This window comes from Raphanus sativus, chromosome 1 (genome assembly GCF_000801105.2).
Source record: "Raphanus sativus cultivar WK10039 chromosome 1, ASM80110v3, whole genome shotgun sequence".
In the NCBI taxonomy this organism is placed as follows: Eukaryota; Viridiplantae; Streptophyta; class Magnoliopsida; order Brassicales; family Brassicaceae; genus Raphanus; species Raphanus sativus.
Genome location: NC_079511.1, coordinates 308343 through 328898, shown reverse-complemented (window position 1 = coordinate 328898; position 20556 = coordinate 308343). Strand labels below are relative to the sequence as shown.

The following is a 20556-nucleotide window of genomic DNA, read 5'->3' as shown; positions in this document are numbered from 1 at the left end:
TCTTAAACCCAAACTCAAAACTCAAATCATATACCCTAAACCCAAACCCTAAACCATAAACCATAAACCCAAATTTGAACCCTAAACCCAAACCATATACCCTAAACCCTAAACCCAAACCCTAATCCTAAACCCTAAACCCAAACTTTTATCTATTATGTGACTATACTATACATATTACGGTATGTAATACTCACACCCACAAAATTTGTACACATGAAATTTTCTAAAATTTCTTTAGTAATAGGCAAAGACAAAGAAACAAACCTAAATCTATATACCCTAACCCCAAATCTTAAATCTAAACCTAAACCCTAAACCCAAACCATATACCCTAAACCCAAACCATATACCCTAAACCCAAATCTTAAACCATAAACCCTAAACCCAAACTCTGAACCTTAAACCCAAACCATATAGTAATAGGCAAAGACAAAGAAACAAACACAAATTTATATACCCTAAACCCAAATCCTAAATCTAACCCTAAACCCTAAATCCAAACCATATACCCTAAACCCAAATTTTAAACCATAAACCCTAAACTCAAACTCTGAACCTTAAACCAAACCATATACCATAAACCCAAACTCTAAACACAAACCATATACCCAAACCATATACTCTAAACCCAAACCTTAAACTCAAACCCTTATATATTACGTAACTATAATATACATATTATGGTATAGAATACTCGACACACCCACAAACTTTGTATATATGAAATTCTCTAAAATTTCTTTAGAGAGAGAGATGATGAGTGGCGACAATGTTGGAGAACAAAACAGTGTAACTGATCAAGTAGTGAGTAAGAAGAATCAGGAGGCAAAGAAGGAGATATAAATTGCAAAAGAAGAGAAAAAAATTATCATACTAGACTGTAATTTAAAATAGTATGAAACATATGACGCATATCATGTGAATAGGGATTATGAAGAAAATTAGAGTAGTTTACAAATATATGTCCGTTTTACAACATCTAAAACATGTCATATACAGAAAAAAATCTATGATTTTTATAGATAATTAAGAAATTCAAATAAGTAATTTCTAAACTTATAAACTTCATTAAAAGGATGAGGTGAAAGTAAGAAAGGGCAATATAGAAATTAATTCATAAATATCATAGCCTAAAGTATTCTATGGTTATACTATCGATATAATTCCTACTATGTATATGAGTCCAAATTTCCCATAGAAATTTGGCGCCTGACTTGAACCATTTGCTCTCCTCCTCCTCCTCCGGCGTTTCCTCCCCTCCCCTCTCTTGTCGCCGGATACTAGTTTAACCGGCGAATAAAGCCGATGGCTTTGACTTCTGCTCATCAATCGCTTGCTTGAGTATTTGGTCCTCTGTTTCTCATCCTCTGTCTCTCTGTAATAAGGTGATCAGCTTAGGTCTTTTCACTGTGTTTCGATTTTGGCAGATTCTCCTCACTTATCCGATCTCTAGGGTTTCAAAATTAAAAAAATTCCACTTTTCACTGTTTTTAAACTTGACTTTTAGAGTGAGACCTGATGATGATCCATCTTCTAGGTCTTTGGTCTTATCTTTCTAATTTACCGGTTTAGGATATTTAATTCGATTCTCACTTTTGTCTTTTTGCTCTTTCTATTGCTCATGTTTTGTTTGTGTTTTTAGTTTCAATGTTTTTTTTTTTTGACAAGTACTTAAATTTTGTGTAGCTCAGACTGATTGTCGGAAGATTTAGGGAAGATGTCTCAGAGAAGGGAGAGTGGTCCGTCTCGGCCGCACAGGCCGATCCAACGGACTCAGACCGTTGGTAGTCTCGGAGAGGCTATGCTTGATAGTGAAGTGGTTCCATCTTCTTTAGTGGAGATTGCTCCCATTCTTCGTGTGGCTAATGAAGTTGAAGCTAGTAACCCACGAGTTGCTTACCTATGTGAGTTGACTTGACTTTTGATTGATGAAAGTTGACTTTGATCTTGGATGATTATAACTGTGGATTATTGATCTTACACCATACTAGGTCGATTTTACGCATTCGAGAAGGCGCATAGGCTTGATCCGACATCGAGTGGACGTGGTGTTCGCCAGTTTAAGACTGCGCTTCTTCAACGATTAGAAAGGGTGTGAATGAATGTCTAACACTATGATGATTCACTAACATCTTTGTGTTAAGAACTTAAGTGTTAAACTCATTCTGTTTGTGTTTTTGAATCTACTAGGAGAATGAAACAACTTTGGCAGGAAGGCAAAAGAGTGATGCGCGTGAGATGCAGAGCTTTTATCAACACTACTACAAGAAGTACATCCAGGCTTTGCAAAATGCTGCTGATAAAGCTGACCGGTTTGTGTTTTGACTGAATAAAAAATCTTTATATTCAAATTTGTTTTTTTTTTTCTTACTGCGTTATCCATTCATATTTTTACCTTTAGTGCTCAACTTACAAAGGCCTATCAAACTGCTGCCGTTCTCTTTGAAGTCTTGAAGGCTGTTAATCAGACAGAAGATGTGCCAGTTCCTATTCAGGTGCTTATGCATAGTCTTTACAAATGCTCTGGCAAAAACATCTTGACAATCGTGTGGTTATGGCTTATCCACATTTGTTTCTGATCATCTTTTTTTTTTCTTCTGGTGTAGATTTTACAACAGCAGAAGAAGGTGGAAGAGAAAAAACAGATTTACAAGCCTTACAATATACTTCCCCTAGACCCTGATAGTCAGAATCAGGCTATAATGAGATTGCCTGAGGTTAGTTATCCACCTGCTTAGCTTGGCTTACTGTTCTGTTATTGTCTTTTACTCTAATCAATCTGTTTGAATAATGTTCTGCAGATACAAGCTGCTGTCACCGCTCTTAGAAATATAAGGGGATTACCATGGAAAGCAGATCACAAGAAGAAAACTGATGAAGACATTCTAGACTGGCTTCAGTCTATGTTTGGTTTCCAGGTGATTTTAGAGAAATATACTCTGTTTTAATTATTCGACTTGAAGTTTTGACTTTACTGATTATTTATTATTGACTGCAGGAAGATAATGTTTCAAATCAAAGAGAGCATTTGATCTTATTACTTGCTAATGTCCATATCCGACAATATCCAAGACCAGAACAAGAACCAAAGGTGTGCATTTTTGTTGTCATTTTTTGCTCTTTGCCTAGGCATTTGTGTTTGACGTTTAGTGATTGTGTACAATAATTTCTCTAGCTGGATGATGGGGCCTTGACCATAGTGATGAAGAAACTTTTCAGAAACTATAAAAAGTGGTGCAAATATTTGGGTCGGAAAAGTAGTCTTTGGTGAGAATTTCATACTTTTCTAAACTTACTAATATGTAAGAACGATTATAGTACTTTCTGTCTACTTATCCTCTTGTTGGCATTTGAAGGTTGCCAACTATTCAACAAGAGGTACAGCAGCGTAAATTGCTCTACATGGGGCTTTATCTTTTGATCTGGGGAGAAGCTGCAAATCTGAGATTCATGCCAGAATGCCTCTGTTATATATACCACCATGTATGGATCCAATTTAGTCACTCAAATTTCTGATTATTTATGAAGAAGAATAGCATTTTCCTAGCTGTTTAAGTCTAATTTTGAGTTTTTTGGGGTATATATTCAGATGGCTTTCGAGTTGTATGGTATGTTGGCTGGTAGTGTTAGTCCAATGACAGGGGAGCATGTAAAGCCAGCTTATGGTGGTGAAGATGAAGCTTTCCTGCAGAAAGTAGTGACTCCTATATACAAGACAATAGCAAAGGTTAGTTAGTTTCAGCTATATTCTATCAGTGGCCCTCTTTTCTTCTTGAGCCTTCCTCTCAATCTTAGATCTTTGTTCATTACAGGAAGCAAAGAGAAGTAGGGGTGGAAAGTCAAAGCATTCTGTTTGGAGAAACTATGATGACTTGAATGAATACTTTTGGTAAATGCTGAAGATCATCTTATAACCTATATCCATCAGAATTAATGGTGGTCTAAATTCCGTGTTGCCTGTAACTTTGCAGGTCAGTTCGTTGTTTTCGCTTAGGGTGGCCTATGCGAGCTGATGCTGATTTCTTCTGTCAGACAGCTGAAGAACTTCGAGTTGAGAACAGCGAGGTATGAGTAATAGAGACTAACTAATGTCTTGCATATGTATTTTCCTTAGCAAATTTTTTGATACATCATTTGCCTCGAATGTTCTGTATCTATAGTTTATTGATTTTATTGTTCGCAATGCTGCAGATAAAATCAAATAGTGGAGATCGGTGGATGGGAAAAGTCAATTTTGTTGAGATACGCTCCTTCTGGCATATATTTAGAAGCTTTGATAGAATGTGGAGTTTCTACATCCTGTGTTTGCAGGTACCAATATATTGTATTTAGTATATGTTTAGTCTTCCAAAATATATTGTATTTATTTGTTGTATCCGTTTCTTGGTAAGGCGATGATTGTTATTGCATGGAATGGATCGGGAGAGTTGAGTGCCATCTTTCAGGGTGATGTCTTCCTAAAGGTTCTGAGCATTTTCATTACCGCAGCTGTACTAAAGCTTGCACAAGGTTATGTTGTTGCATCACTGCAGTTACAAAATCTCTGTTGTTTCCTTCCAAGTTTTCTGACTGTTTTGTCTTTAATAATATTTCAGCTCTCCTTGACATAGCCCTCAGCTGGAAGGCAAGACACAGCATGTCACACTATGTGAAACTCAGATACGTCTTGAAGGCTGGTGCGGCTGCAGGGTGGGTTATAGTCATGCCGGTTGCTTACGCCTACAGCTGGAAAAACGCTTCTGGCTTTGCGCTGACCATAAAGAATTGGTTTGGTGGACACGGCCATAACTCACCTTCGCTTTTCATAGTGGCGATTCTTATCTACTTATCCCCGAACATGCTTTCCGCGTTGCTGTTTTTGTTTCCGTTCATTCGAAGGTATCTTGAACGATCTGACTTTAAGATAATGATGCTGATGATGTGGTGGTCTCAGGTACCGACGTTATCCATGGGCCTTTTATCTTGATTAAATGTTTGTATTGAACCGAAAAGATCTGACTTATCATGGTTGTTGGTGATACAGCCTCGTCTGTATATAGGAAGGGGTATGCATGAGAGCGCTTTGTCACTTTTCAAGTAAGGAGCCTTAAAAACTTTACACAACCGCAGACTGAAATAGTGAAATATTGGTTGGAATCTCAACACTGCTTAATGATTTCTCTAGGTACACGATGTTCTGGATTGTTCTTCTATTTTCAAAGCTGGCATTCAGTTTTTACGCTGAGGTATTATCACATTTTCTTGTAGTGAGGTCTATGTTTAGTAGTAACATGAGTAAAATATGAAATAACCTTTTATTTGGAAGTTGGAAACGTGATCTTTTGTATTAACAGGCACTTAGATTCTAATAACATTCATATCAGTCCATATCTCATGCTTTCTTATCTTTAAAACAGATTAAGCCCCTTGTTGGTCCAACCAAAGATATAATGAGAATCCATATATCCGTCTACAGCTGGCATGAGTTTTTCCCTCATGGTAATGGAATGTAGAATTTTGGGATTTGCTTATTATGTTATGCTGTTTTGCTAAATAACTCTGTCGTTGTTTTGTTGGTTTTGTGCAGCTAAGAATAATTTAGGCGTTGTCATTGCACTCTGGTCACCGGTTATTCTGGTAAGTTGTAACATATTGTTCATTTCCATATTCTCTTTCGTTCTTATAGGTCACTTCTATATGCAGGTTTATTTCATGGACACACAAATATGGTATGCTATTGTCTCAACTCTGGTTGGAGGTTTGAATGGAGCTTTCCGCCGTCTTGGAGAGGTTTATAATTTTGCATTCATTCTTGTATTAAAAAGAAGATATGACTACTTAATTTACATATTCGTCTTTAGTTACCAAGTGAGATGGTCTATTGAAAGAAGTTTGTTTCACTTCAGATCCGGACACTTGCAATGTTGAGGTCAAGATTTCAGTCCATACCAGGGGCCTTTAATGACTGCTTGGTGCCACAAGATAAGAGTGACGATACAAAGAAAAGGGGATTTAAGGCGACCTTCTCTCGCAAGTTTGATCAGGTTTGATTACTGCTGTTATGTTTAGATATTTCCACTATCATTTCTATGTATCAGAACTCTGTTGAAGGTTGTGTTCTCTCTTTTGGTAGCTCCCATCTAGTAAAGACAAGGAAGCAGCACGGTTTGCTCAGATGTGGAACAAGATCATCAGTAGTTTCCGAGAAGAGGATCTGATTAGTGATAGGTTCAGTCTGGCTTTTGAATAATTTTCATCCTTGTCTCAGTCTGAAATTAGTGAGATATGTGATAATGTTGGTTTGTGTACACAGGGAGATGGAACTTTTACTTGTGCCATATTGGTCTGACCCTGATTTGGATCTTATCCGGTGGCCACCTTTTCTACTGGCTAGTAAGGTGAAGATTTATCTTATGACTTGTGTCTTCTGGTGTTACATTTTTCCTTTCTCTTATTCTGATGCACTCCTGATTAAATGTCATAGATTCCAATAGCTTTGGATATGGCTAAAGACAGCAACGGAAAAGACCGTGAACTGAAAAAGAGATTGGCTGTTGACAGCTACATGACTTGTGCAGTTACCGAGTGCTATGCCTCTTTCAAGAATCTCATTAATTATTTGGTTATTGGAGAACGAGAAAGACAGTAAGTTATTGAAATCTCTTTGCCTTTGTTCCAAAAAACCAGGAAATACATTGCCTTTTTTTATCTAACTTGTTCTTGGCCAGGGTCATAAATGATATCTTCTCCAAGATTGATGAACATATCGAGAAAGAAACACTGATAACAGAACTGAACCTGAGTTCTCTTCCTGATCTGTATGGCCAGTTTGTTCAGCTAATCGAATATTTGGTAACGAATGCTGAATATCTCTTGCAAAGCTTAGCATGAATTTAAGGAAATAACTGAGAGCTTGTTCTACTTGCAACAGATACAAAACAGAGAGGAGGACAAGGATCAGATTGTGATCGTCTTGCTGAACATGTTAGAAGTGGTGACTAGAGACATAATGGACGAAGAAGTTCCAAGGTAAGAAAAACCATTTGCATGAACAATCACTTTTTGTTTGAAATCACTCTGATATAGAGTTTTCATTCCATAGCTTACTGGAGACTGCTCACAATGGAGCTTATGTCAAGTACGACGTCATGACCCCTCTTCATCAACAGCGCAAATATTTCAGCCAGCTTCAGTTCCCAGTTTACTCTCAAAAGGAAGCCTGGAAAGAAAAAGCAAGGCTCAGTTCCCTTACAATATTCTTTCATTTATGTTTTCATTACACATGATAAGTGTCTAAGTGATTTCTCTGCCTTGCTTTTTTTTTTTTGTCATTTTGCAGATCAAGAGGCTTCATCTTTTGCTTACTGTCAAGGAGTCAGCTATGGATGTGCCGTCCAACTTGGAAGCTCGAAGGCGTCTAACTTTCTTTTCAAACTCATTATTCATGGACATGCCTCCTGCACCAAAGATCCGCAACATGCTTTCCTTCTCGTAGGTTCCATCACTTTCAACTTATCTCATGGTCTATGGATGCTGACATATGATACATCTAGTAGCTGAACAACTTTCATTTTGCTTTTCTTTTCCGTAGGGTCCTCACACCATACTATTCAGAGGATGTTCTTTTCTCCATATTTGGTTTAGAACAGCAAAATGAAGATGGAGTCTCCATACTTTTTTACTTGCAGAAGATCTTCCCAGGTTTCACTTTTCTCTCTCTTCTTTTCTTTTTCTCCATATTATTGTGTTTGAGCTAGCAGCTGAGTTTATGGCTTTTACATCAGACGAATGGACGAACTTTCTGGAACGAGTTAAATGTGGCAGCGAAGAAGAACTAAGAACAAAAGACGAGTTGGAAGATGAGCTTCGTCTATGGGCATCTTACAGAGGCCAAACTCTGACTAAAACTGGTATATAGACTCTAGTGTCACACTATTAATCTCTCTATTGCTAAACTTGTTGTTGTGCCTGATCTTTATGGTTTTGTTTCAACAAGTGCGAGGCATGATGTATTATCGAAAGGCTTTGGAACTTCAGGCCTTCCTTGACACGGCAAAGGATGAAGGTACTGTGGTTTCCCTTTGATTCTTGTAAAGTGTGAAAGCATATTCCCTAAACTTACCTTCCTTTCTTTTCTTTCTAGAATTATTGAAAGGCTACAAGGCTCTCGAGTTAACCAGTGAAGAAGCATCAAAGAGTGGAGAGTCACTCTGGGCACAGTGTCAAGCACTTGCTGATATGAAATTCACATTTGTGGTTTCCTGCCAACAGTACAGTATTCACAAGAGATCTGGTGACCAGCGTGCTAAAGACATATTGAGACTTATGACAACGTATCCTTCTATTCGTGTTGCTTATATTGATGAGGTGGAGCAAACACATAAAGAAAGCTATAAGGGAACAGAGGAAAAGATTTATTACTCAGCTCTTGTGAAAGCTGCTCCACAGACCAAACCAATGGATTCTTCTGAATCTGTTCAAACACTGGATCAGGTACATAAATGAGAAGAAAGAAAAAACTATTGATGCTGTTCAAACCTATGCAGTGAGGTCAGAAGATATTGTTGTGCTTTGTGGAGAGGCTGAGTTTATATTTTTTTTTTCTGTCAGCTCATTTATAGGATTAAGCTTCCGGGGCCAGCTATACTAGGAGAGGGAAAGCCGGAAAATCAGAACCATGCTATCATTTTTACACGTGGCGAAGGGTTGCAAACAATAGACATGAACCAGGTGCATATATGCTTATATAATTATTTTAAAGAATAGGCACCATGGGAGACTCTTCTTAACCTCTAAAGACTTGACAAAAAATAGGATAACTATATGGAGGAAGCTTTCAAAATGAGGAACTTGCTGCAAGAGTTTCTTGTTAAGCATGGAGGCGTAAGGTTCCCTACCATTCTTGGTCTTAGAGAGCATATCTTCACTGGAAGGTATGAACTAGTTTCTATCTCTTAGAATTGTTTAGTTTCAGTGCACATCATATTGATCTCTTTGTGGTTTCTTTTGGGCAGTGTGTCTTCTCTTGCATGGTTTATGTCAAATCAGGAGAACAGCTTTGTAACAATTGGGCAAAGAGTGCTAGCTAGTCCCTTGAAGTAAGTATCATCCCCCACAGTTGTGAAAATCTTATGATTGATTGTCAAAGTTAAATGTATTCTATTCTTCCACTTCTCTCTCAGGATCCGATTCCATTACGGTCATCCAGATATCTTTGACCGTCTCTTTCACCTCACCAGAGGTGGTATCTGCAAAGCTTCCAAAGTCATCAACCTTAGCGAAGACATCTTCGCAGGTTTTAACTCGACTCTCCGCGAAGGAAACGTGACGCATCATGAGTACATACAAGTTGGTAAAGGGAGAGACGTGGGACTCAATCAGATCTCAATGTTCGAAGCCAAATCGCCAACGGTAACGGTGAGCAAACTCTGAGCCGCGACTTGTACAGACTCGGACACCGTTTCGATTTCTTCCGGATGCTCTCTTGTTACTTCACCACGATCGGTTTCTATTTCAGTACAATGGTAAGGTTTTTGAGTTTCTATTTTTGTTTTCCCTCAAAACTCTGAAGCCATTTTCTCTCTATGTTTTGACAGTTAACAGTGCTTACAGTATACGTATTTCTTTACGGCCGGTTATACCTAGTACTTAGTGGACTCGAGCAAGGGCTGAGCAACCAAAGAGCTTTCCGCAACAACAAGCCTCTCGAGGCAGCTCTCGCTTCTCAATCATTCGTGCAGATCGGTTTCCTCATGGCTCTCCCCATGATGATGGAGATAGGACTCGAGAGAGGCTTCCACAACGCGTTGATCGAGTTCGTGATGATGCAGCTCCAGCTCGCTTCCGTTTTCTTCACGTTCCAGCTCGGTACCAAGACGCATTACTACGGGAGAACGCTGTTCCACGGAGGCGCGGAGTACAGAGGAACCGGACGCGGCTTTGTTGTCTTCCACGCCAAGTTCGCCGAGAACTACAGATTCTACTCGCGTAGCCACTTCGTGAAGGGCATCGAGCTGATGATTCTCCTGCTGGTGTATCAGCTGTTTGGTCAAGCGTACAGAGGGGTTGTGACTTACATTCTCATCACCGTTTCGATATGGTTCATGGTGGTGACGTGGCTGTTTGCTCCGTTTTTGTTCAACCCTTCTGGCTTCGAGTGGCAGAAGATCGTTGATGACTGGACGGACTGGAACAAGTGGATATACAACAGAGGAGGGATCGGTGTTCCGGCTGAGAAGAGCTGGGAGTCTTGGTGGGAGAAGGAGATGGAGCACCTTAAGCACTCGGGGCTCCGTGGCATCGTCCTTGAGATCTTCTTGGCGTTGCGGTTCTTTATATTTCAGTATGGACTTGTGTATCAGCTCAGTATCTTTAAAGGCAAAAACCAAAGCGTTTGGGTTTATGGAGCTTCTTGGTTTGTCATCTTATTACTTCTACTCATTGTGAAGGTATGATGAATCTTTATTCACATTCTCTCAGTTTAATTTTCTTGAGAGTTTACTAATCTTATGTGTAATGATTCATTATTGCAGGGTTTGGGGATGGGGAGGAGAAGATTCAGCACTAGTTTCCAGCTTCTGTTCAGAATGATAAAGGGTCTTGTGTTCTTGGCGTTTGTTACTGTTCTTATTACTCTCCTCGCGCTTCCTCTGATAACGGTCAAAGACTTGTTCATCTGCATGCTTGCCTTCATGCCAACTGGATGGGGAATGCTTCTTGTAAGTATATATATTTCTCTTTTTTTTTTTTTGTCTCTTAGGGTACTACCACAAGTTTCGTCTGGTTTTGTGACATTGGTTTGTTTTGTCCTCTGGTCATCAGATTGCGCAAGCTTGTAAGCCTCTGATACATCATCTAGGGATATGGTCGTCGGTCAGGACGCTAGCTCGTGGGTATGAGATAGTGATGGGATTGCTTCTGTTCACGCCGGTTGCGTTCTTGGCTTGGTTTCCTTTTGTGTCTGAGTTCCAGACGAGAATGCTCTTTAACCAAGCGTTTAGCAGAGGTCTGCAGATTTCTCGTATTCTTGGTGGTCATAGAAAAGACAGGTCTTCCAAAAATAAGGAGTGACGACATGCAACATATGTAAATATAAACTAATGGCTTTATGTTGCTTGATTCACAAGTTGTCTACATTTAGAAGTTTAAACCTTATTCAACCTTCATACAACAATGTTTTCTTTTTTTCTTTTTTTGGGTTCATTCACAAGCTCAATCATGCATAGAGGAAAGTGAGACGTATCTCTTAACTTTTCCCCGGAGATTTGAAAGACTCAAGAACATGTGCATCATTTGAACTTCTCTACATAGGATATGTCGTTTTCTCTCGCACACGTCATGAATCATAATAACGACAGAGTAATTATTGTTTCATTATCTGTTAACGTTTACCATGTTCTTTGTTTATAAGTCGTTTTAGTGTGGGTTAGCTTTGTTTAAGCACAATTTTGTTAAAAATGTAACATTTTAATTTAGAGTAACTGTAAGTCTGTCACTATTTTAGAACTTATATTGTATAGGCAAAAAAGTATATTAAAATTAGATATCATTTTAATCTATGCTATAATTAAAACGGATTGGTGAATAAAAAGGGTAGCAAACATCTTTACTTTCAAACAAAACTATAATAATTTGTCAGCTGTAAAGGGAAACAGAGTTAAATGTTTGCATATCCAATCATATGTCGACGTCAAGTCATGCAACCACACAAACGCAAATTTGGATTTTACACGAAGGAGGCCAAAGGCTATACATAAAAACCAGTGAGCGTCACCACAGACGTCACAAGTAGTCTAATACAGTTTTGCATATGTTTTGATGAAGACATATACATGTGCATAGTACCTGACCAAGTATCAACATTTAATTACAAATCTCTCTCTCTATATATATAACACCTTAAGAAACATATATTCTTGTATTAGTCAAAAAAATAAAAACATATATTCTTGTATTGGACTCGCCACAACAAACAACAATGGCACCACCACCACACTTTCTACTGGTAACGTTCCCTGCGCAAGGCCACGTGAACCCATCTCTCCGTTTCGCTCGTCGGCTCATCAGAACCACCGGTGCACGTGTCACTTTCGTCACGTGCGTCTCCGTGTTCCACCGCTCCATGATATCCAACCACAGCGACCTTGACAACCTCTCTTTCCTTACTTTCTCCGACGGCTTCGACCAAGGAGGCCTCTCCACCGCGGAAGACCGTCATAACCGGGGTGTGAACCTCGAGAAAAACGGCGATAAAGCCCTGTCAGAGTTGATCGAAGCTAATAAGAACGGTGACTCTCCGGTGACTTGCTTGGTCTACACGTTACTTCTCAACTGGGCTCCGAAAGTGGCGAGCAGGTTTCAACTCCCTTCTGCTCTTCTCTGGATCCAACCTGCTTTGGTTTTCGACATCTATTACAACTACTTCAACGGAAACAACAACTCTCGTCTCGAGTTCCCGAACCTCCCATCTCTAGAAACCCGTGATCTTCCTTCTTTTCTCACGCCTACTAGTACAAACAAAGGCGCATACGCATTGTTTAAGGAACTCATGGAGCTACTCAAAGAAGAAACTAATCCGAAGATTCTCGTTAACACGTTCGATTCTCTGGAGCAAGAAGCGTTAAAGGCTATTCCGAGTGTCGGAATGGTGGCGGTTGGTCCTTTACTCCCTTCGGACATGTTCACGGGAAGCGAATCAGTTAAAGATTTGTCCAAAGATCAAAGTAGTAGTAGTTATAGCCGTTGGCTAGACTCAAAATCAGAGTCCTCTGTTATTTACGTTTCTTTTGGAAAAATGGTTGAGTTGTCCAAGAAACAGATAGGGGAGCTAGCTAGAGCTCTCATAGAAGGTAAGAGACCGTTCTTGTGGGTGATTACTGATAAATCCAACAGAGAAGCGAAAACGGAAGGAGAGGACGAGACAGAGATTGAGAAGATCGCTGGTTTCAGACACGAGCTCGAAGAGGTTGGTATGATCGTGTCTTGGTGTTCGCAGGTGGAGGTTTTGAGACACAGAGCCGTAGGTTGCTTTGTGACTCATTGCGGGTGGAGCTCGACGCTTGAGAGTTTGGTTCTTGGAGTTCCGGTGGTGGCGTTTCCGATGTGGTCTGATCAACCTACGAGCGCAAAGCTTCTGGAGGAGCTGTGGAGAACAGGTGTGAGGGTGAGAGAGAACGAGGAAGGATTGGTGGAGAGAGGCGAGATAAGGAGGTGTTTGGAAGCAGTGATGGATGAAAGGCTTGTGGAGCTGAGGGAAAACGCTGAGAAATGGAAGCGTTTAGCGGTTGAAGCGGGTAGAGAAGGTGGGTCATCTGATAAGAACATGGAGGCTTTTGTGGATGAGATTTGTCAAGACTGAAGCAGAGGAGGTTAAAGACAAAGATGAGTGTTCAAAGGAATCTAAATCCTTCAACTGGTTGTAAACTCTTGCTAGTCTTGTTACTTTGTCCTTTGTCTATCAGTTTCATTACAACAAAGAAATACATTTATCTATGTCTTGTACAATCCCAAATGTATAACTAACTATATATTTATATATTAGCTGAAATATCAAAGATACATATGTCATCAGTATAGAAATTGCACCAAAAAATTTATTCTCAGGCTTTTGTAACAATTTTTTTATCTCTATTAAACAAAACCATGATTTATAGAGATAAAAACCATTTGATTAGGAAACGTTCACTACTAAAGGGTGACTCCACAAGATACTCCGTCCTGGTACACGAACTCAAAAGCTCCCATTCCGACTGATCCAACCCTGGGTGGCCCCGGTAGACGACCTCTTGGACCTCAGGGATATCTTCTTCTTTGGAGTGGAGATGAAGAGAAAAAGTATTTACCTCCAGGAGCAGGCAAGTAGAATTTTTTGTCTCTTTTGGAGTACATAAGATTTGAGTTTTCCAAGCAGTTAGGAGGGGTCAAGATGTTAGTCCACTCAAGGTCACGACCGGGCCTGCACAGAATCAGCTGGTTACCTGAGAACTTTTTTTTTTTTGACTATGGTTACCTGAGAACTTGATAGCGTTTAAAGTCTTCATATTACCCTTAGGCCTTAATAACTAACTATGATAATCATGTTAAAATTTACGCGACAGTATAATCATCATTATCTAAAAAATTCTATATTATGTTATCCAAAAATATTCTACATCATAATATTTTTAAAATGATTATAAATCCATGTATATAGTTTTAATTATAATTGTTGTATTGCAGTTGTATGTATAAGTGTTGTCAAATTTATTTAACATAAAATAAAAGTATCCTATATAAATTTTTTATAATATATTTATTTACAAATATCTGTAAAATTATTATGCATGTATGTGTGGACTAAATACCTAGTAAAAAGTATAATATAAATTAAGATGAATCAACCTATTTTTCTAAGAATTTTTAATTTCATTTTCATAAAACTACAAAACAATATTATAATGTTTTTCAATTAATAAGAGATTTGATATAGCGAATCAGAGCATCTGTGCTTTAGTTTTCAACGTTAAGATTTGACATTGATGTGTTTCTGAAGTTTACGAGATATCCAAGAAAGGCTGCATGGCCGAATTCCATACGTTGTTCTCAGCTTCTCGCTTCACCATCTTTCAAGGATTTGACTTGTTTTGTTTGTTTGTTTTTTTCGTTAACACTTTTCTGTTAGACTTAGGTATATCGAGTCCTAGGTCTTCTTTTATGGTATACACTATAGAGGGCATTGGAAGGTTAGGTTGGTGTTATCTGAGTAGCAGCTCCTTTAACTACTATAGTTAAACGGATTGGATTGGTGAATAAAAAGGGTAGCAAGCATCTTTAATTACTTTCAAACAAAACTACAATAATTTGTCAGCTGTAAAGGGAAACAGAGTTTAATGTTTGCATCTCCATTCATATGTCGACGTCAAGTCATGTAACCACACAAACGAAAATTTGGATTTTTACACAAAGGAGGCCAAAGGCTACATACAAAACCAGTGAAGTGAGCGTCACCACAGACGTCACAAGTAGTCTGATACATTTTTGCCTATGTTTTGACGTATACATGTGCATAGTACCTGACCAAGTATCAAAATTTAATTACACATCTCTCTCTCTCTATATATATATTTATATAACACCCCAAGAGACATATAGTCTTGTATTGGACTCAAATTCACTTCAGTGTACCAAAACAAACAACAATTAATGGCACCACCACCACCACACTTTCTACTTGTAACGTTCCCTGCGCAAGGCCACGTGAACCCATCTCTCCGTTTCGCTTATCGGCTCATCAGAACCACCGGCGCACGTGTCACTTTCGTCACATGCGCCTCCGTATTCCACCGCTCTATGATATCTAATCACAGCGACCTTGATAACCTCTCTTTCCTTACTTTCTCTGACGGCTTCGACCAAGGAGGCCTTACCACCGCCGAAGACCATAAGAAACGGTCTGCGAATCTCGAGATCAACGGCGACAAAGCCCTTTCGGAGTTCATCAAAGCTAATGAGAACGGTGACTCTCCGGTGACTTGCTTGGTCTACACGATATTTCTCAACTGGGCACCAAAAGTGGCAAGTAGGTTTCAACTCCCCTCTGCTCTTCTCTGGATCCAACCCGCTTTGGTCTTCGACATCTATTACAACCACTTCAACGGAGACAACAACAACTCTTATCTCGAGTTCAAGAACCTTCCGTCTCTAGCAATACGTGATCTTCCTTCTTTCCTCACGCCTACTAACACAAACCAAGCCGCGTACGCATCGTTTCAAGAACTCATGGAGCTTCTCAAAAAAGAAACCAATCCGAAAATTCTCGTTAACACGTTTGATTCTCTGGAGCAAGAGGCGTTGAAGGCTATCCCGAGTGTCGGAATGGTGGCGGTTGGTCCTTTACTCCCTTCGGACATGTTCACGGGAAGTGAACCAGTTAAAGATTTGTCGAAAGAGCAAACTGGTAGTAGTTATAGCCGTTGGCTAGAGTCAAAAACAGAGTCCTCTGTTATTTACGTTTCTTTTGGAACAATGGTTGAGTTGTCCAAGAAACAGATCGAGGAGCTAGCTAGAGCTCTCATAGAAGGTAAGAGACCGTTCTTGTGGGTGATTACTGATAAATCCAACAGAGAAGCGAAGACAGAAGGAGAGGACGAGACAGAGATTGAGAAGATCGCTGGTTTCAGACACGAGCTCGAAGAGGTTGGTATGATCGTGTCTTGGTGTTCTCAGGTGGAGGTTTTGAAACACAGAGCCGTAGGTTGTTTTGTGACTCACTGTGGGTGGAGTTCGACGCTTGAGAGTTTGGTTCTTGGAGTTCCGGTGGTGGCATTTCCGATGTGGTCTGATCAGCCTACGAGCGCTAAGCTTCTGGAGGAGCTGTGGAGAACAGGTGTGAGGGTGAGAGAGAACGAGGAAGGATTGGTGGAGAGAGAGGAGATAAGGAGGTGTTTGGAAGCAGTGATGGATGAGAGGTTGGTGGAGCTGAGGGAAAACGCTGTGAAATGGAAGCGTTTAGCGGTTGAAGCGGGTAGAGAAGGTGGGTTATCTGATAAGAACATGGAGGCTTTTGTGGAGGAGATTTGTGAAGACTCTGTTCTGTGAAGCAGAGGAGGTTAAAGACAAAGATGAGTGTTCAAAGAATCTAAATCTTTCAATTGGCTGTAGAAAACTATTGCTAATCTTGTTACTTTGTCGTTTGTTCATCAATTTCATTACAACATAAAAGACATTTATTATGGCTTCGACAACATATAGTATATTAAAGTTGAGTTGAAGTATATATACTATATAGTGTGATTTATAATTTGATGTAATTTGAGTAAAAATGTGACAAAAACTATATGTTTATGTGGATTTTTGCACTAAAAGTAAAAATTATCATTTTATTAAAACTCATGACTAATAATATTTCCATGTATAAATTGCAGTTTTAATAAAATAATTGAATATATAAACATATAAATAATGAAAATATTATTAAAACATATTAAACCATTAGCTATTCTAAAGTAAATAAATCTAAAAGGTATATTTTAAATTAGTATAAAATTTTGAAAAATAATTTTCAATACATATTATTTTCTAAATATTATGATACAAATAATATATATATATATAATATCAATAATGAATATAATAGCATGGATTTAATAATAAAGCATAAAGCAAAAAATATAAATGTTTCATTACAAATCATGGTTGCTATCTCAAACGAAAATAAACTTACATATTACTATAATTGTGGAATTAGAACCATAAGTTACAAAAAAAAGAACCATAAATAATACTCCCTCTGTTTTTAAAGATGTATGTTTTAGGAATTTCTTTTGTTTCAAAAAGATGTATTTTTCATATTTTCAATGTAATTTTTGTCAACTAATTATGAATAATTGTGAATCTCAAAAACATTAATTGCATTTTTTGAAATTTTATTTGTTTAGAAATATAAGAAATATAAAATAACAAAAAACTATGCACTAATAAGTAAATTTTAATATGTTTTATTAAAAAGTGTGAAAATCTCAAAACATGTATTATTAAAAAACAGAGGGAGTAATATTTAAAATTTACAAAGCAAAAGTAAATCTACAAACGTTTAACTAACCTACATACATACGTCTTACTAACATGACGTTACATACGTCAGTTTCTGAAAACCATTTTCCTTTTTATTTTTAAACAGAAAATCAATTAATTTTGTAATTCAACTTCTAAAACATAGGATTTTGGTTAATGTTGGTTTAAGTTTTGATTTAGCAAATTTTACAAAGGGTTCAAGTCAACATTGTAACTCAATTACAACTCATGTTAAACCAAATTTAAAATTAAAAAATTAAATTTTATGTATAATTGATAACAGTTTTGAGTTATCAATGATTTTTATTCGTAACTCAAAGTAAAATCAACTACACCATATGTCACTTATTAAAGCCTATATGTCTTGAACAGTTTAATGTATATAACTATATGTAATAGGATCTTCAGCAAATATCTATCTCGTTAGTTAAATATTTTAATTGAAATAAAATGAGTAACTACGCAGCTAGGAAAAAAGACAGATTTAGAATGTCATTTTACATTTTTCCAATCGCATTTAACAATATTTGAATGGCTTGATTGAGTTTTAAGAAAAAAGAATTATGATCCACATACTAACTATATACATAACATAATAACCGAGAAGGACTGAATGATAGCCATTCTACACATAAACCTGGAAAATTTTACCTCTAAAATTGAGATACCAAAATCTGTATATGTTTTAAAAATTTACGAATCACTATAGAAAAATCAAAAATATAATTAAAAATGAATTATATTCTTGATTTGTATGGAAAATATACACACTCATACATTATTAGAATATAAATAAAATTTTATTTTGTGATTTTAATGTATATGTTATATCTCGTTTAGTACATCCTATTAAATATGGTATAACTCTTAATGACATGTTATTTCCACATATGAATATTATCATATGTTATGGTTACAAAATATAATATTGTGTTTTTAATACAAAATAGCTAAGTTTTGCTTAATTTTTGCTCATTTTTTGATTAATTAATATTATTTACTTTAACTTGATCACATACTATGATCATATTAACATGTCATCACTATAGTTATGAATATGCACTATGTTACTTTTTATTTTTGGTTTCTTAATAAAATTTTCACCAATTTTACATTGATATTAATGATAGATATATGCGTATCATACATAAGCAGGTTAGGGAAATGATGGTAGGTGTTCTTCTCGTTCGGATTGTTAGGGAAAGTCGCGATAATATGCGTAAGCCTTGGGCTTTCTTGAACATAGTAGTGTTGCTTCCTACATGTTGCCGTCTTGATCTGGTGGTACGAGGCTTTCGGTCTTCGTGCTTGTCGTTGCACATATCGTTGGGGCTAGTCCGGATGCAACTGCTCCTCTATCGGCTAGAACCCGCATCACGGTAATGTATGTTGTATCCGTGAGATAGAATTAGGTACCGTATTAAAGAGTTAACTTTTTGCAGTTTAAGTTATAACAACTATTTCTAAATAATTATATAATCAATATTCATGTTTGATACAACAATATAAACATAAGGTTTCTTCACATAACTGAACATTACCGTAAATAATTGAAAACTAATAAATTAAATATGTTATATTTCAAAACCAAAATATAATATCGCAAACAAAATGAAATAACCATTTAAAATAATCTATTATATTAAATTAAGAACATGACATTGATATAAGTTTACTCCAATTATTATTTTTTCTTTATTTGATATAGATTCAACACAAATATGAAAACTAAATAATAGAAAAATATAAAACAAAAAATAAAATATGTCTGCCATTTGAAAGACGGGTCAGAATCTAGTCAAAATTTTAAACGAAAATTTTAGTTGTATATAAAGCATAAATTTCATTTACATAAATAACAAATAAATCAATACTATTAAAACATAAAGACTTTTTATCTACTTGCAAATAGTCTATGTTGGACTATTAAATTAATCTAATTTCCTATTATTTCTCATACAACTAACTTAGTTATTATTAAAAATATATCATATCTAACCAACTATTAAAGTATTTTCAAAATAAAGATATCTAAAAAGATATTCTTAAGTATTTTAGTCTAAGATTACATTTTGATAATATCTTTTGATATCTTTTGATATCTTTTATTTAGAATATAAATATACATTTCTTCTAATATTAAATTTTAAAATAATAAAAGTCATAATTAGTATTAACTATAATTAAAAACGAATTATTGATTCATTTTCATTTATATAATAAAAATAACATTTCTATAATATTTAAATATATATATATAATTTATATTCATAGTTAAATTACTACACAGTTAATTAATTAATATAAAGTAAATTTATCTGTTTATTAGCTATTTATAAATTATAAAATAACAGATGAAAATATATTTATGAATTTTATAACATACCTCAATTTATTAAAACAAATAATAAAGTAAGAAATATAAACTATTAAATAAATTAATATTTTTAAAATATATACTTAAATTAGAATATTAAAAGTAATTTAATATATTAATCAATTATGAGACGATTAAATGAATATATTTTAATCTATATAATAATGATGAAATATATAATTAAATAAATTTTTACTATATTTTTTTAATATAAGTAAAATTGATACCAGACAGGTTATATAAATGAAGTATCTTATTTTCATAAAATTATGTTAATGTAAATTTTGATTTAATTAGTTTGACTATAAAATTGTATAGGTAACTTTTGTGTAATTGGAGCATGACATTCATAATATATCAACCATTCATCTAAACATTCATAAATTGGAATACTTTAAATATGACAATTTAAGTAAAATTGTATTATATAATGGATCATCCATCGGTTCAACCAGTTGTCGAGTCATGCGTTTTAGCGTTTTCTGCGGGTTTTAATTTTTTTTTTAAATAACAGGTTTTTTTAAACAAAACCGGATTATATATAGGGTCACCGGTTTTACCAGTTTAACCGCAGACCAGAGTCGAGTTTCAGAAGACTAAATATAATGTTTCACGTGTAACATTTAAATGTAGATACACAATCAATA

The 20556-nt window shown here is 36.3% G+C and overlaps 3 protein-coding genes across 3 annotated transcripts; all 3 read left to right on the top strand.

Moving 5' to 3' along the window:
* The first annotated feature begins 1189 nt into the window (after positions 1 to 1189).
* Positions 1190 to 11172, top strand: LOC108805338 (callose synthase 1). The gene is given in 41 exon segments (XM_018577367.2): positions 1190 to 1388; positions 1695 to 1907; positions 1995 to 2095; positions 2194 to 2315; positions 2405 to 2498; positions 2610 to 2720; positions 2805 to 2921; positions 3002 to 3094; positions 3179 to 3270; positions 3360 to 3486; positions 3593 to 3730; positions 3816 to 3892; positions 3975 to 4068; positions 4195 to 4314; positions 4395 to 4512; positions 4599 to 4936; positions 5027 to 5079; positions 5168 to 5228; positions 5400 to 5481; positions 5570 to 5619; positions 5686 to 5772; positions 5889 to 6026; positions 6116 to 6210; positions 6296 to 6380; positions 6467 to 6627; positions 6711 to 6834; positions 6914 to 7011; positions 7085 to 7214; positions 7322 to 7473; positions 7574 to 7683; positions 7767 to 7892; positions 7979 to 8047; positions 8126 to 8475; positions 8593 to 8712; positions 8797 to 8915; positions 8997 to 9080; positions 9165 to 9382; positions 9385 to 9506; positions 9579 to 10430; positions 10515 to 10700; positions 10804 to 11172. Coding segments are annotated over 40 exon segments (5850 nt in total). The 5' UTR covers positions 1190 to 1388; positions 1695 to 1720; the 3' UTR covers positions 11053 to 11172.
* Positions 11173 to 11850: 678 nt separating this feature from the next.
* On the top strand, positions 11851 to 13485 carry LOC108834499 (UDP-glycosyltransferase 75B2). The gene is given in 2 exon segments (XM_018607865.2): positions 11851 to 13333; positions 13335 to 13485. Coding segments are annotated over 2 exon segments (1443 nt in total). The 5' UTR covers positions 11851 to 11959; the 3' UTR covers positions 13404 to 13485.
* A 1600-nt stretch (positions 13486 to 15085) lies between these two features.
* On the top strand, positions 15086 to 16705 carry LOC108862295 (UDP-glycosyltransferase 75B1). Its single transcript, XM_018636417.2, is given in 2 exon segments — positions 15086 to 16550; positions 16552 to 16705. Coding segments are annotated over 2 exon segments (1515 nt in total). The 5' UTR covers positions 15086 to 15162; the 3' UTR covers positions 16679 to 16705.
* Positions 16706 to 20556: the final 3851 nt, after the last annotated feature.